This window comes from Dendrobium catenatum, unplaced genomic scaffold, assembly GCF_001605985.2.
Source record: "Dendrobium catenatum unplaced genomic scaffold, ASM160598v2 original_scaffold_155632, whole genome shotgun sequence".
Lineage (NCBI taxonomy): Eukaryota > Viridiplantae > Streptophyta > Magnoliopsida > Asparagales > Orchidaceae > Dendrobium > Dendrobium catenatum.
Window position 1 is genome coordinate 1 of NW_021474060.1, and position 949 is coordinate 949.

Below are 949 nucleotides of genomic sequence, written 5' to 3' on the forward strand. Positions count from 1 at the left end.
GCCCCCTTATTTCAAAATTTTTTACCTGCTTAATGTTTAATATTTAGTCTAGAAATAAAAAATATTTTTAATTTTTTCAAAGTAATAGATTTAATTTATAAGATAATAAATGAATAACACCCTCAATTTTTTAATTAAAAAAATAGCTATAAGCAAAAATCCTAAGATAATTTTGTTGAAGAAAATTTCTTTTGGTGGGGGATTTCCGCTTACGGGTGTATATGTGAACGCACAGGTGGTGCGTGCGGGTACGGGTCGCTGGTGGACGTACGACCAATGCGGGCGCGCGTGGGTGCTGTGAGCCCGGTGCTGTTTAAGGACGGGGAAGGGTGCGGCGCGTGCTACAAAGTGCGGTGTGCGGATCAGTCCGTCTGTTCGAGGCGCGCCGTCACCATCATCGTCACCGACGAGTGCCCCGGCGGCTACTGTGCCTTCGGCCGCACTCACTTCGATCTCAGCGGAGCCGCTTTCAGCCGCATGGCCATTGCTGGACAGGGTCCCGAGCTCCGCAACCGCGGCGAGATCTCCGTCCTCTATCGCCGGTAATAGTATATCATCTATTGCAATTACTCATTTTCTCTGGAAGATCTCTTTTGTACAGTGTAACGGAAATTTTAATCATCGAGACTGCTTTCGGTGATGAAAGGTAAGCCCAAACGCAGGAGAAATTATTACGTGCGCAGTGCAGACGGGGAGAACCGTCCGCACACTAGTATAAAATTCAGCTAGGTACCATTCGATACCGCTAGGTACCACTAGGTACTGCTTGGTACCATATGTGTGTGCAGACAGTGCTCCTCCGTCCGCACTCCGCAACTAATATTTTTTTCCAAACGCAGAAAGGAGTTTCGATGATTACGAGTTCTATTTAAAATGTATTTAAGGGGCTTTTTTGCTGTAAATTTTAATTTGGTTAAATGGGACCCAATCAAGGGAGGGCAAGGAGGTT

At 45.6% G+C, this 949-nt stretch overlaps 1 protein-coding gene across 1 annotated transcript; it reads left to right on the plus strand.

The window, feature by feature from the left end:
• Positions 1–235: 235 nt before the first annotated feature.
• Positions 236–602, plus strand: LOC110112900 (expansin-B17-like; the record flags this gene model as incomplete). Its single annotated transcript, XM_020845287.2, has 1 exon — positions 236–602. A coding segment is annotated over one exon (311 nt), but the record flags the coding sequence as incomplete, so codon positions are not given.
• Positions 603–949: the final 347 nt, after the last annotated feature.